This window comes from Danio rerio, chromosome 17 (assembly GCF_052040795.2).
Source record: "Danio rerio strain M-AB ecotype USA chromosome 17, GRCz13ab, whole genome shotgun sequence".
Classification (NCBI taxonomy): Eukaryota; Metazoa; Chordata; class Actinopteri; order Cypriniformes; family Danionidae; genus Danio; species Danio rerio.
Genome location: NC_141037.1, coordinates 24,271,175 through 24,283,967, shown reverse-complemented (window position 1 = coordinate 24,283,967; position 12,793 = coordinate 24,271,175). Strand labels below are relative to the sequence as shown.

The window sequence follows — 12,793 nt, the reverse complement described above, 5'->3', positions numbered from 1 at the left end:
GCATTTATTTATTTATTTATTTAGAGTATTTCACAAATAGAAACAAATGTGAATGAGCGTTATAGTTTTGTAACAAGGCATGAAACAGATGAATATTTGTTTGTTTATTTCCATAGTGTCAGTGGAGAACACCAAAACACAGGTAAAAATGAACAAAGCAATACACGTTACAATAAGGCCAAAATATGAAAAAAAAAAGTTAGAAATTTAAATTGCAAAATAATTTTCCTCAGCAAATCATACCCATTCATCCTAAGATATTTGAGACAAATGGATTTTAAACACAACAGCCATACATTTTCTAAACTGTGGTCAGAAATTACCTGTGGTACAACAAAATTATAGCAACACTACACTTGCCTAGAGCAGTCAGGTTTCAGAGTTATCTTAAAGAAATACATACATAAACCTACTTACTTCAGAAATGTCTATGCTTTTTTTTCATTTATTCATTCATTCATTTTCTTTTCGACTAAGTCCCTTTATTAATCTGGGGTCGTCACACCAGAATAAACCGCCAATTCACCTATACCACATGTCTTTGGACTGTGGGGGAAACCCACGCAAACACAAGGAGAACATGCAAACTCCACACAAAAATGCCAACTGAACCAGCGACCTTCTTGCTGTGGGGCGAACATGCTACCACTGCGCCACCGCGCAGCCCTGCTTTCTTTTCAATAGTTCATATATTTCCATTACTCACCCAGGTCTGTAAATCTCGTAAATTTTAATATTCATCTTTAATATTGATGACTGTGGGAGCTCTGTTCTAACATCATCTCTGATTTAGCTGTATAAAAAAATCATCGTACTGTCATATCACAGCGTAGCAGACACAGAGGTAAACGTTTGTAAGAGAGTCAGACAGGCTGTCAGTCTCCTCACAGAAAGTTCCACAGTGTGTGTTCCTGTGTGTGATCCGTCATCCCGTCAAAAACACAAGTAGAGTCTTTAAGTAGAGTCAGCGAAATTTGCTGAAAAATAAAAACTGATACACGAAATAACATTAATAGATGCTGATGTCACTCATCCTCCAATTTCTCCAATTGGAAGAGATGCTCTGGGACTGCATTCAAATGTCAAAATTATAGACAGAGGAAGCCAAGAAATACACTAACATTTGGGGTTTGTAAGACTTTTTAATGTTTTTGAAAGAAGTCTGTAATGCTCCAAGGCTGGATTTATTCATTCAAAATTAAAGTAAAAAAAAAAATGCAATATTTTGTGGATTGTGACATTTTAGAAAATAGTTAAATTTTTTTGTAAAATCTTTAATCTCACGTAACTGTTTAAATATACTAAAATATGGTGATTTGATACTCTCAAAACATACTATTATTACTATTACTATTTGGGGCGTGAGAGAGATCTGCAGAGTGGATGGCAACATCAACAGGGTTGTTGCTAGATCGGATATGGTTGCGGCTGGAAGTTAACAAAAATTGTTAATATTATTTATTAAATTTCCCATTAATCGTATTTTATTAACATCTAACCCCTTCTCAACCCTAAGCCCAACCATCACACTAATGTAAAAACAGTAGTTGTACTAAGTATTATTTATGTTATCTATTAGATTACCCAATAAATTGTATTTTTAAAGCCTACCCCCAACCCTGGGGTAAAATGAAGGAGGGTCTGGTAAGGGTAAGGGTCTGGAGTAAGATGAAGAAGGAGGCATTAAAAATGAATCCAAAGAATCTTGATGAACTCTGGGAGTCCTGCAAGAACGCTTTCTTTGAAAATTCAGGTGGTTTATTAAAAAGTTATTTGAGTCATAGCAGAGATGTGTGGATGCAGTCCTCTAAGCTCATGGGAGTCTTACACAATAATATTCTTTTTCCACTGCACAATGATTTTATATTCTATGCTGTACATTACTTCTGTTAAGTGACAAGACCTTTGTCTAAGCAAAGTCAGACCTTACTGTCCTAATTAAATCATTAAAAAAATCAAGCCATGATCATATTTTATTTTTGTAAAATAAGTGTAATCTAGAGGCCATTGTTTTTCATCTAAGACACTTCAAATACCCAATTATCAACTAAAAGTTCTCGTTCTATTGTGCTTACCATGAATTGGGTTGTGGCCCACTGACAGCGGGATGGCACGGTTCAAGGTGGGTCCCACTCCTTGCATCTGCGTGTGTGTGTGGTAGTTTTTCTGCTGGACCAAAAACTTTTGGGACTTACTCTGGTGCATCGTCATCGAAACTGGGTTTTGTATTCTGCAAGATACAAACATTAAAGACCAAAATATCAATATAATGCTTTACCGACTCTTTTTTTGCCTCTTTGTTTCAATGTCCATCACTCAACGTTGATATTACATATTGAAATAATGTTATATTTTATTCATGTGTTCATATTCTCATTTATGCACTTTTCACTTTGATTAATTACCCGCTTAAGGGCATCCAGAAAACAACAGTACTTTGAGCACACAGATGTGCTGCTGGTTACATGTAAATTAAACCAATCATTTGTAACATACAAAACACATCAGCAGTCCCATGAATCAGACAGAGTGATTTTTCATTATGTTTATCACAGACGTGCAGTAAAATTCCATTTTCTATAAACACACACTGCAAGCACATGGGCAAAAATCAATCATAACTCAACAGACCACATAACATGCTCTTTTATTTCTGTTTGAGGCAAACGGATTAGGCTTTATTTAACTAGTAGGTTATCCTAAAATCAGAAGAGAGCTTTAATGGCCAAATGACTTCATTTAGGAAGAATAATCCTGCTCACATAAAGCGCACAATGATGACTGCTATGCGACATTAGACTCGAAGCATGAAAATAGTGCAAAAATGTATAGGACTAAAATACTAAAATTTAATTACAATTTCCATAGTAGTAGATTTACACAAAAATAAAAGTATATATGTAGAATTAGTTTAATACAGTTTCTTCCCATGCATTTGATAAATGCCTTCTCTGTCGTTTTTGCCTAAACTATTGAAATATTTGGTAACTAAAAATTAATGTTGAAAAATAAAAATGTCAAGATACAGATATTACATGAAAACATACATAGACATTTTGGCAAATAATTATGTTTACAGTGAAATGCTGAAATAGCAAAATTCTATGAATTCATTCATTTTCTTGTTGGCTTAATCCCTTTATTAATCCAGGGTCACCATAGCGGAATGAACCGCCAACTTATCCAGCTCGTTTTTACACAGCGGATGCCCTTCCAGCTGCAACCCATCCCTGGGAAACATTCACACACTCATTTGAAATAGTCTATTTAGAAATTCTATTTAGAAAGCCCAACGAAATCACTCAAACTGGAAATATAAAACATAAAGGTTATTTTATGAATACTAATAAGAATCTTTTTTCCCAAAAGTCAATTTCTTGTATAGCTAATATTATTATCAATAGTTTGTGCAGATACTTATAGGGTATGTGTACATCTAGTGTTTCTTCCCAAAACGATAAACGTCTGGTTTAATTTTATACAATTCCCTTTACAGCATCAATGTTGTAATGTAATTAAAATATAATCAGTTAAAGACTTCAGCATTCATTTAGTTGTTCAAGCAAAGAAACAAAAATTGAGGTGAACAGTTGTTTACATACACACTCCCATCAGGATTAGCAGGCTAGTGCAGAAACTTCATTGAAAACACTGGAGTAAAATTTTTTTTAATATTTTGAAGACATGGCGTGGAAAAATTAGTTTAAAAAACAGACCTTAAAAACACTGATTTTGTAAGAGCATATAGTTCATAAGAAAATTTAAAAGTCGTTGCACATACTTCTGCATATACAGTATTATATCTGTCGAATAAAGGTGCCTGTCCATTGGGTTTTCCAGTTTAAGAAACATGGCGGTCATAATGATAATGCATAAATATTTCTAAAGAGTCACACTTTATTTTGAGGGTCCGTTTGTTGGATTTAAGTTACATTGCATCTACACGCCAACTAATTCTAATAGGGTTAGTGTAAGTTGACATGTACTTGCAAAGTTTTTTATTGTCAGTTAAATGTCTGTTGAATGTCTCTATCAACACAAATTAAGCAGACAGTCTACTAATACTCAAATGGACCATCAAAATAAAGTGTTACCAACTAAAGTAACACTGTTGTATGCAAAGTATCCATTGTTGATGCAGAATCTGGCCAAATTTAAATTGTCCCTTGAAATTATAACTAGGTCAGCTTTCTAGTTTTTGGAAGAGTGTACAAAATTAGACAGCCAAATTTCATTAAATAACTCTGTAAAGAAATTATGGGAATCAAAAATGATAAGCTATGTCTGCATGAGAGTCCTGAACATCTCGCTAATTTACAGACAAAACACAGCAGACAGCTGTGAGGAAAGGAAACGGATATGAAATCTAATCCGTCTTTTATACATCTATTAGGATGAAAAAAAACAGGGATGCGGTTGCTGAGAATCACAGCTGGGAAGCCTCATAAAACGATGACGCACAAGACTAAATTAGGGTCGACATCTCAGAATAACAGCAGAGACCTCAGATCTGTCTGAATAGTATCTGTTGTTTTAGGGACAGTCCAGTTTCCCCTACAAAAAAATAACAATAACAAAAAAGTCATTATTTTCTCACCCTGTATGACGTTATTTCTTCAATGGAACATCAAAGAAATTTGACAAATGTTGGTAATCAAATCACGTTTGATTCCATTGACTTCTATTGAATTTTTTTTTATCCATGTACAGTAATTGAAGTAAATGAGAAGCACAATGGTTAGCTTTCCCATATTTTTGGAAATCAAAGATTGAACTTGCATATGAGTAAATGATATAATTGATGAAATAAAGTGTTAATTTTTTATGAACTATATCTTTAAGGCCTGACTAACATTTGATGATTGACAGATACAGCAGAGCTCAACTTTATGCAAATGAGCAATGATGCACTGCGGCAACAACCAACAAGAGTGCGTACAGACCACCGCCTTTCAGTGCAAGCAAAGGCTTTAGACATAACAACATGGTTTTTATTCACAACAAAGTGAGATGTGAGGACAAGTGTATAAACAGCGTCTGCTCAAATGTAAAGCAACGGAAGGCGCTAATACACAGAAACTAGCAAACAAAATGAGAATATTTACAGGGAAAGTGTAAACAGAGGTTTGTTTCTTTCATTTTGTCCTCTGTTTCTGTCTTTCATCTCTCATTTGATGTTCTCAATTTTAAAAAGCACATTTGTTAATCTCATGCAATTTGTTAAAGTCTCTCGCAGTCTTATATATATTGTTCATTCCCACAAAGACACAAAGAATTTCAAGTTTTCAGTTTACAGCTCTGGCATTAAATAGCACATTCACATTACACACACATACTGTATATAAACCAAAACACACACACATACAAACACACACAAAAAAAGTTTTCAGCAACTATTAAGTATTCTAGCTGTAATTTTGGAATGGTGAATGCCAGCACATTAAGAAACACATGGCAACCCTAGATAAGACCTAACTAAATTTGTCTGGTAAAAGCATTTAATATATTTAAAAAATTAAGTTTAAGTCTTCATTCAGATCAGCAATCACAAAACCAACTTGACAATGGGGCATAATATGCTCAGCTAGTGTTTTTCAGCCAATGATAAACTTCCGGTAAAAGGTTAATGACTATTTTCAATTTCATAAGGTTTCTTTTACAGCATCAATGTTGTAACGTAATTTCATTCAATTAAATAGACTTCAGCATTCATTTAGTTATTCAAGCGTAAAACGAGATGAAAGACTATGTAACTGCTAGCACCTTCAGGATTAGCGGGAAGCCGCAGAACGTCCATTGGAAATTGAAAATACTGGAATAAAAAACCTGTCATATTTTAAAGATATGGCAGGGCATAATGTAAATTAATGCAGTGCTTCTTGTCCGGTGTGAGACCCACTTTATATCAGGCAGTGAAGATCGCTGATTTGTGAAGAAATTAGACCTTAAACGTGACAATTTTATAATGGAAAAAACAAGTTTACCGGAAGCGCTGAGGCAGGCTGGCTGAAATTAAAAGTCTGTGTGCACATACCCCATTATATGGTTCCCAGCAATGTTGCTTACAAAAAAAAAATAAATAAATAAAAATATGGTTATGTGTTTGTTCTCCAGAACTATCCAGCACAAACCTACACATTAACAAACGTAACACATTAAGAAAATTCAAGATGTCCCAGGCTGGCCTTTTCAGCAGTAGTTCCCATTGCACCCTACATAGAGCAGACCACACACATAAAAAGAAAAGGCATAAAATGTTTGAGCCTGTTCTTGAACAGGTGAAAAGCAATGAGCTGTGTAAGTGCGTATAAACTCACACACCATCAGTGTAAGCCGATCTGGCGAGAGAATCCCGACCAGTCTGGAGGAAGACAGTGTTTCAAGCTTTTCCACATGCATTTCTCTTTCTACCCTCTGAATAATATCTATGTATATTAAATACACCATCACAAAATCAATTTTACAGTATTTAATAGGTATTTATTTTATATTCAAAAGGGTTGCACGATATTGGAAAAATCTGACATTGCGATGTTTTGTTTCAGCAGTTGGCTTCAATTGCTCTATTTGGAAAGTAGTCATTAATGTAGATTGATTGCAATTATTCTGTAGGAAAGCATAAACTACAAGCATAGATCAATACAATAGAGCTAATATGAAGTGAAATAAACAGTGCTTTATAGTTTCTAGGCAGTTTAACAGTATTCAGGTCCAGAAACTAAAATAACAAATGTAAAAAAAAACACTCAATAAATCAAAAAAATAATCTTTATTAAAGTTACAAATGGTACAATTTGTTGTATCTGAATGCTTTTAATTCACTTGAAATGATCACAGTCACAGGCCTTAAAAACACATGCAGATGATAAACTTTTACTCTATTATAGGTAAACTCTGTTGAAACTCCACAAATCTCATGTGTTCTGAACTGTGGCTCCTGGTCAACTATTATGCAGACTCTAATTCATATCCTGCAATGTAACTATTGCAGATGTGCACATTGCAATGTCGATGCTGAAACCATGTATTCCACAGTAACATTTCAATATGAATATATGTTTAATAGTATATACAGTTGTATGCAAAACAATTGGATAGCTGCATAATAATGTGCTCTTTCTTTTTAAGAGAAGACTGCAGTGAAATGCCATTCGTTTTTTGGAGAAAGATCAATAATGTCATGTTTTCAAGACAGAAATACATAGTGAAGCAGTATTGAGATGTGTAAAATTAAATTGAAACTTAACATTAGGCTGTGCAAAAGTTTGGGAACCTTCTCTTTTGTGTGGATTTCAAAACCTGTAGCCATTTAATGCTGACTGATTACAACGCAAAATTTGTTATTTGAGTGACTCAGTGAACCGTAACAATCCTAACACAGGTGCAAAAAATCATGAAAAAGGATATTCAAGATAGCTGATTTTTAGTTGTGCTCATTATTTTGAACTAGAGAGTAGCAACATTGGGAAACTCAAAAGAACTTCCTAATTACCTAAAATCTAAATTATCAACATGATTTAGGAGAAGGACGGAAAAAGCTATCACAAAGGTTTCAAATCTCTATCTCCACAGTCAGAAACATAGTGAGAAAATTTAAGGCCACAGGAACAGTTATTGTAAAGGAAAGATGTGCTAGACCAAGAAAAATATATGAAAGGCCAAGGCGAAGAATGAATAGCATGGTGTCAGAGACAAACCACGGACCACATCCAAAGAGCTCCAGGAACATCTTGCTGCTGATAATGTCATTGTACATCGTTCAACTGTTCAGCGCGCTCTTCACAAAGAACAGCTCAAAGGAAGGTGAAGCAGAAGAAGAATTTTTTGCATTCTGCCAATGGGAAGAGTCGTTTGAGGTATGCGAAAGCTCATTTGGACAAGACAAGCATTTTGGAAAAATATACTGTGGACAGATGCCACAACCATAGACACTTTGCATAAAAGAGCAAACACAGCATTCCAGGGGAAAAACATGCTCCCTACTGTAAAATATGGTGGAGGGTCCATCATGCTGTGCAGATGTGTGGCAAACACAGGTACTAGAAACCTTGTCATAGTTAAAGGTGGCATGAATTCCACCCAGTGTCAGCAGATTCTGATGAATCAGGAATCAGTAAAGAGGCTGAAGTTATAACAGGGTTGGAAGTTTCAGCAGGACAATGACCCAAAGCACAGTTCCGGATCTAGCAAGGAATTCATGCTCAGGCACGATACAATGTTCTGGAATGGCCATCCCACTGCCCAGACTTGAAAATCAAAGAAAATTTGATTTGAAAAGGGCCATTCATGCTGGCCACACATTAAACCTGACTGAAGAAACATTGCAAGTAAGAATTGTCCAAAATGCCTTCAGCAAGAATTCAGGGAATCCTTGAGTAGAAGAAGCATCGAAAGGCTGTTATTCCAGCAAAAGGTGGCTGTACAAAAGATTAATGCCATTATTCTGTTGAGGTGCCCAAATTTTTGCACCTGTATGTTTTTGTTCGGACTTAAACTGCATTGCATCTGTTGATTAAATAAATGCTGTGTCAGCACTGGAATGTTGCTTTATTCCTAGGATATAAAAAAAATCCAAATTATTTGGAAGGCCAGCAGGCTTTGTCTTGTAATTATGAAAATTATCAGGGGTGGCTAAAATTTTTGTACAATATATAAAATATATTTGGAAATCCTAACTCTTAACTGTTCTTTATTTAGAAGAAATCACATTTCTTAACATTAGAATGAGGGAATAACCTAATTTAAATGCATTACTATTTCGCGTGAGAACCTTTTCTCTCCACATAAGAACATTTGTGTGCAATTACTAATGAAAGCAACCCACTACATGGATGCTGGGTGATTGTTTGGGCGTAGACTGAACAAGCCCTAGTACTAATAAAGCCAAGAGCATTAAAGAAGCCAGAATGGTTTATAATTTAAACTCCAGCACTCATGAACACCCTAATAAGCTGCATTACCAGATCTGGTGTGGAAAGAGCTGTGGGTTTCCTGCTCATCTAGACTGAAGTTTGTGTGTGTGTGTCTTTGTGTGTGTGTCTTTGTGTGTGTGTGTGTGTGTGTGTGTGTGTGTGTGTGTGTGTGTGTGTGTGTGTGTGTGTGTGTGTGTGTGTGTGTGTGTGTGTGTGTGTGTGTGTGGAATGCCAGCTGGCTTATTCTAATCTCCTCCAAGAGGACTATCCTACACTATGACCATCTCTCATGTTTTTATGCCAGCGGGTATCTCAAAGCTCTTCCTCAACAGGTGCAGATCTGGCAGCCACAGCGACGATGAGGACATGTGCCTCTTTTATTGTCTCTCTTTCTCTCCCAGTGCTCCCCAGCTTCTCATCTGACAGGTGTCTGGACAGGTCTACTGCACTAAACCCGAAGTGCTCTATGAATCCAGACTCTGGTTCCCTGCCAAGCTGCATTTCAGCTTAAAACCAAACAACACAAGAAACCTGAGCGGATCAGCACCTGTGGATCACTGCAACAGTTCAATCACATACACAAACACGCCACCCTAACCACACAGACCCTCTCGAAATACACACACATGCATTTGAGCCAAACCGCATACACAAACACCCACACAAACCACACACACACTCTTTCTAAATGCCACAGTCTGTAAATATGTTTAAACCCCACACACAAACACCAACCATATGCACAGGGTTCCTCCCAAAAACACCAAATCTACTTTAAATGCTCTCATTTATTGGCATTTACATTTATAAAAATACCAATCTGTAAGACACACTCAGATTTACTGTCAGTTTGTGCTGGCACAAACCCTCTTTCTGTCAGGGTTTACTAAAGACATGTTCTGAAAAAGTAGCAAAGAAAAAGCTTTATTTTTGGGGCTAATCTTACATGCATTTGTCTTTTAGGTCCAAAATTTATAGAGCGATATTGTTCATTTACTAGACATATATGCAACATGATTTACCAATACCATGCTAACCCCTTTATGTTTTCTTTTTTTTTAAATTAATGTATAAAAAACAAAGTACGGAACAACACAAATACAAAAAAAGGTCAGGGCTGTACAAAACAAAAAATAAAAAGACAAACAAATATATGTATAGGTATGCATACTAAGAAAGCATAAGGGCCTTATACAGTAGGTTACAGGATCTTGAAGGTTTCAAGTAAAAAAGCGGTTTTAATGGCTTGTCTAATGGCTTTATTGTTCATATAATGTTCAAATAATTTTGGTATAGCAGGATAAAATGTTTTTTGGTTATAAATTTTGCATCTGTAAATATGTTACTTTATAAATATTATTAAAAGAATAATAACATAAGCTTCCTTCTCTATATTTTGTTGCAGTTCAAAAATCCACAAATAACATGTTGGTATTTTAAACAGAAATTTGGCAATGTTTTGTCATTTACTGTGTGAATTTGGAGATCTCGTACCATATTTTCTTTGAGAATTGACAATTCAAAAAATATGTGTCAGTTTCTGGCTGTGACAAACAAAATGAACAGTTTTGATCTATATCCTGTTTAAACTTGTAAAAAAAAGTCTGACGGCAAAATTTATGCTGAATTTTATATGCCCTTTTATGCGTTGATGGCATTGTTGGGAAAATTACATTTTGGAGCCTTTATTTGTAATAGTGGGTTTGTTATTTTGAATCTTGAATGGGCTTGAATGATCTCGAAGAAATATTTGCAGAAGCCAACTATAGCAAACAAGATGCTGCTAAACACGACCAGATCTAAATCATAGCAGTCACAAAGGTGGAGAAACGACATTGATTGACACTGATTTACATCTATGACAACGACCAGGTTTACACTGAAATTGTGTATGGCACACTACGGCTCCAATGAGGTTGTACTCTGTCCTGCGCACTGTGCCAAATCACACCAGCGGTGTTTCAGAAGTAAAGCAGCGGGAGTCCTTAGACTTGACTGTTCGACATGGTTTGCTTAAATATTTAATTGTTTTGGGTTCTACCATGATAAAAACAAGGCTAAATGTTTACTGATTTGCCCAAACTAATTGTTCTTTTTTTTTTTCAAAACAATATAACTTTGCTGTTCTGTACACTATTTAAATATATGGATGAATAAGAATAAAATGTTTGTAGCTGTCTTTTAATAATTTAAATACATTCTTTACTTTTATATTAACTTAAACTTCAATCTTATGTTTATTTTTACAATTTTGTATTTTACTTGTGTGGCTTAAATGTGGAATCCGACAAAATTGGATGGGAGACCACATGGAAAAGCTAGGTTGCTGCCGGAAGTGGTGTTGGTGAGACCAGTAGGGGGCGCTCAGGGCTCTGTGTGGGTCCTAACATTCCAGTATATTGATGGTGAAGCCTAATTTATACTTTTGCGTCAAGTGACCGGTGTAACTCACGGCACAGGCAACGCACGCAGCTGTGCATTTATACTTCTGCGCACTGTCTCTGTTGGTCTGCATTAACACTTCCGAAACGCTAGTTGGCAATGAGGTGTAAATGTTCCTCTGTGTCGAGTTTCTTCGCTTCTGTTTTGCTTTTCCTGAACACTTCCTGGTTGTACAAGTGACTCAAACTCGCTCATTTTGAGGCAGGAACCGGCGGACGTGCAACAACTTTAACCATGAGGTAAACACAAAACAAAACTCTCCATCCAGAGCTCCTTCACGGGACTCCACACTTGTAAACAATCGCTCGCGCCATTCGCGCGGCTCTCAGTCCCGCTCAGACTCGTCAGCGCTACCAAGCCGACCAATCACAGAGCTTGCGCTACACGTTGTTGCGACGTGTAGTTAAATTTTTTGAGAGGTGCACGTCAGTGACGCCGACGGCCATGGCGAAGGGCAATGCGTCAGCGCCATAGCATACGCCGGCGTTTGACGCAGAAGTATAAATCAGCCTTGACTCTATACTGTTAAGTGAGCGCCGTCTTTCGGATGAAACGTTAAACCATGAAACTCACTCTCTACGGTCATTAAAAATTTTTGAAAATAGGGGTTTAACCACAGCATTCTAGCTAAATTTGCCCACTGCTCTCTGTCCATCATGATCTCCTAACCATCCCCATATCATAACTGGCTTCATCACTCTGTCTCCTCTCCACCAATCAGCTGGAGTGTGGTGTAAGGTCTGGCGCAATAGTGCTGTTCATATCATCTAGGTGGATGCAGCATACTAGTGGTGGATGAGGAGATCCCCCCCCCAAAATGTGCAAAGCGCTTTGAATGTCAAAAACTGCTCTATATAAATGTAAGGAATTGTTATTATTAATAAAATTAGAACAGACGGCAAGCAAATTGGTGCAGAGAGCCGGGGCTTCCCAGATCTTCTGAGACATTTCTGAAACTTGTTTTGACACAGCTGGTGTAAACACAACCATAGACTAGAGTGGTTGCGATCAGCTGCGGTGGTCGAAAAACCATAAATCCGGGTAAGGAGTGCCTTTATAATGTGTTTTAACAAGTGAGATCAGCTGGCTGACAATGTTGATTGCCCTCCATATTTGTTTTTCTTTAAAGTCATGTTTCATCACGCAAGTTTCCATGAGATCTTATGTTTGTGGAATTGCAACTACAAAATCGAAATACTGTGTGCATGTGGTTGAAACAGTCCTATCATATAATGTGTTCCTGACCTTTTGTTTTTTACTGAATTGTTAATTTTCATAGAAATTAATCATACAAATTCATAGTAATTTTTCACTATAGCTTTAAAACATGAAATGTACTACTAAGATTATTACTAAAGATTTACAAAGGTTTTCTATTGTAAGACTGCTTGTATTTATTATTAATATTTATTATTTGCCACTCACTTAAAAGAATGTCT

At 36.2% G+C, this 12,793-nt stretch overlaps 1 protein-coding gene across 14 annotated transcripts in view; it reads right to left on the bottom strand.

Annotated features, from left to right (window-relative positions):
• ltbp1 (latent transforming growth factor beta binding protein 1) overlaps nt 1-12,793 on the bottom strand; it is a 161,909-nt gene that overhangs the window by 101,051 nt on the left and 48,065 nt on the right. For all 14 annotated transcript variants that reach the window (XR_015513373.1, XM_087290441.1, XM_087290443.1 and 11 more), the window contains one exon: nt 2,076-2,230. Coding sequence is in view for 10 of the 14 variants with exons in the window: in XM_087290429.1 (XP_087146555.1) it covers nt 2,076-2,230 (155 nt within the window). In the remaining 4 variants the exon portion in view is untranslated. The remainder of the gene's footprint in view (nt 1-2,075; nt 2,231-12,793) is intronic.